At 38.8% G+C, this 2,214-nt stretch overlaps 1 protein-coding gene across 1 annotated transcript in view; it reads right to left on the reverse strand.

The window, feature by feature from the left end:
* Window positions 1–2,214, reverse strand: part of MAK16 (MAK16 homolog) — a 9,612-nt gene that overhangs the window by 4,949 nt on the left and 2,449 nt on the right. The window contains exons 2-6 of the mRNA XM_023517016.1: window positions 1,873–1,922; window positions 1,310–1,419; window positions 1,136–1,200; window positions 814–965; window positions 40–155 (exon numbers count right to left, since the gene is read on the reverse strand). Of these exons, the coding sequence (XP_023372784.1) occupies window positions 40–155; window positions 814–965; window positions 1,136–1,200; window positions 1,310–1,419; window positions 1,873–1,922 (493 nt within the window). The remainder of the gene's footprint in view (window positions 1–39; window positions 156–813; window positions 966–1,135; window positions 1,201–1,309; window positions 1,420–1,872; window positions 1,923–2,214) is intronic.

Consider the following 2,214-nt stretch of genomic DNA (forward strand, 5'->3'; position numbering starts at 1 on the left):
ACAGTTTACACAGACATGGTGACTGAATCTCTCGTGAGCCCTGTCCACACCCCTCCCCAGTGAAAATACAGAAGGTGTGAAGTTCAGAACAGTAAGTTACCTCTCTTCTTTTCTCCCTACGCTCCACCTTTTTACTCAAAGGAACAATTTTCCTCCTAGGAGAAATAAAACACATCAAATATTGCAAGTTCACATGGAATTGGTTTTGTAGGGCTCAGCTCAACACAGCAAGACACATGTAAACATTTCTAAAACTTTTGTACTATATTTAATGCTATCAAAAGTCATTTTACATGTATTTGAATATGACTGTTTTTGTTTTTTTTAAGCCTTTCTGAGATTCTGAGGGCATTTACTGTGCTCAAGTTAATGCTTCAGGGAACTAAGAAAAAGGAATTTTCTACAGAAAACGAATATCTTTGGTATTCTCTGTAGGCCATAATGAAAAAGCAGCAGGGCCTAACACTCCTTGAGAAGGCAGTCTGTTTATTCTGTGAATTTCATATCACTCTTTAAATAAGTATTCAGTGACTCCAGAGTAAAGTTCATATTTTTAATGTCATTTTCAAATCTCTAATGTTAAGATTCCCTCAGGAGTTGGAAGATTTTCAGGTAGGGAGGGTAACCAGGTTATATTCTACTGTTTTAAAGGGCACATGTTTAGTCTGAGATAAAGTTTCTTCTTAGTTTATCATGAAAGATTCTACACAGTTGACTGTAATAGAAATCATTAAGGTTTCACAATCTCTCAGCTTCAAGACATGCTCCATGGAAACAAAGATTTAAAAATGAATAAATCATCCAAATACTTACTGTCGCCTTAATGTAAGTTTCCTAATTCGAATTAGGTATTGGGTGATTTTGGTGAATCTCTGCTTACATTTGTGTCGAATGAAACGCGGCCAGTAAATTAGATTTTCATCTATTTGTTCCAGCGCTCTCTCATAGTTTTTACTGAGCCGGACCTACCAAATAGAAAATGGAAGTTTGAATGGTAAATGTAAAAGATTTATTAGATCTTCACTGTCAACAACAGGGCTTAATCAGGATGGCTTTAAAAGCTTAATCTGGATATGGTCAAGCATGTGGCCTTTATGCTTTTGATCACTGGTCACTGTTTAGTCATAAGTCTTACCCGTTCCCAGAGACGCCTGGGAAAAGCCGCTCGTTCTATAACCTTCATGTACAAGTAGCACTGTCCTGAAGGGTAAAGTAAAATACTGTCAGTGTTACTAAAAGAGACTAAAAACCATCCCTTTAAAGGCTGCTGGGTAGTTCTCAGGGCAGTTACACCCAGGGAGTTAGTTACCTTTCTCTTCTTTGATGGTGGCATACTGACTATTTGCCAGGGGACAAGATGACCGATTACACAGTCCAGTCAAGTTGTATTCATTTCTGCAGAAACCTTGAGTCTTGGTTCTAGAAGGAGAGGAAAGAAACAAAGATGCAGAGTCCAGTCAGGCTACATTCATTTCTACAAAAGCCTTGAACTTTGGCTTTGGAATGAGAGGAAAGTAACAAAGATTATCAAATGGATTACCAAGGAGACAACTGAAAGAATCTTTTTTTTGAGACATAGTTTCGAGCTGTCCCCCTGGGTAGAGTGCTGTGGCATCATAGGCTCACAGCAACCGCAAACTCTTGGGCTTCAGCGATTCTCTTGCCTGAGCCTCCCAAGTAGCTGGGACTGCAGTCCCCCGCCACAATGCCCGGCGATTATTTTTTTTGTTGCAGTTGTCAATGTTGTTTAGCAGGCCCAGGCGGGGTTCAAACTGGCCTGCCTCAGGGTATGTGGCCGGCACCCTAACCACAGTGCTATGAAGCTGAGCCAACAACTGAAAGAATCAGTCAAAATTGTAAATTTACACTCACCTTATTTTGAAGGAACAAAATTGTCTGTTTCCTAGTGTATCCCAGATAACCTGCAAGACAAAATAAAAAAACCCATTTCAAATGCTCTGACCCAAGAGATGCCAGAGTATTCCAGAAGCTAGTGCCCTAGGTATTCAGACATTGCCGGCTTTACTGAAAAAAAGAGTCTGTAAGTAATGAGAGAAAGAAACAGTTTTTAAAATAGCCTGACTTGTTTACTTTTCTTTACACAAACAAAAAAGTCTTGTATAAGAACAAAATATAGATCAGCAATGACCATGACTGCATGACACAGAGATAAAATTTCATTAGTATTTTGTAAATATTTTTCCTGATTTTTTC

Source organism: Otolemur garnettii, unplaced genomic scaffold, assembly GCF_000181295.1.
Source record: "Otolemur garnettii isolate 467f Iridium unplaced genomic scaffold, OtoGar3 scaffold00102, whole genome shotgun sequence".
Classification (NCBI taxonomy): domain Eukaryota; kingdom Metazoa; phylum Chordata; class Mammalia; order Primates; family Galagidae; genus Otolemur; species Otolemur garnettii.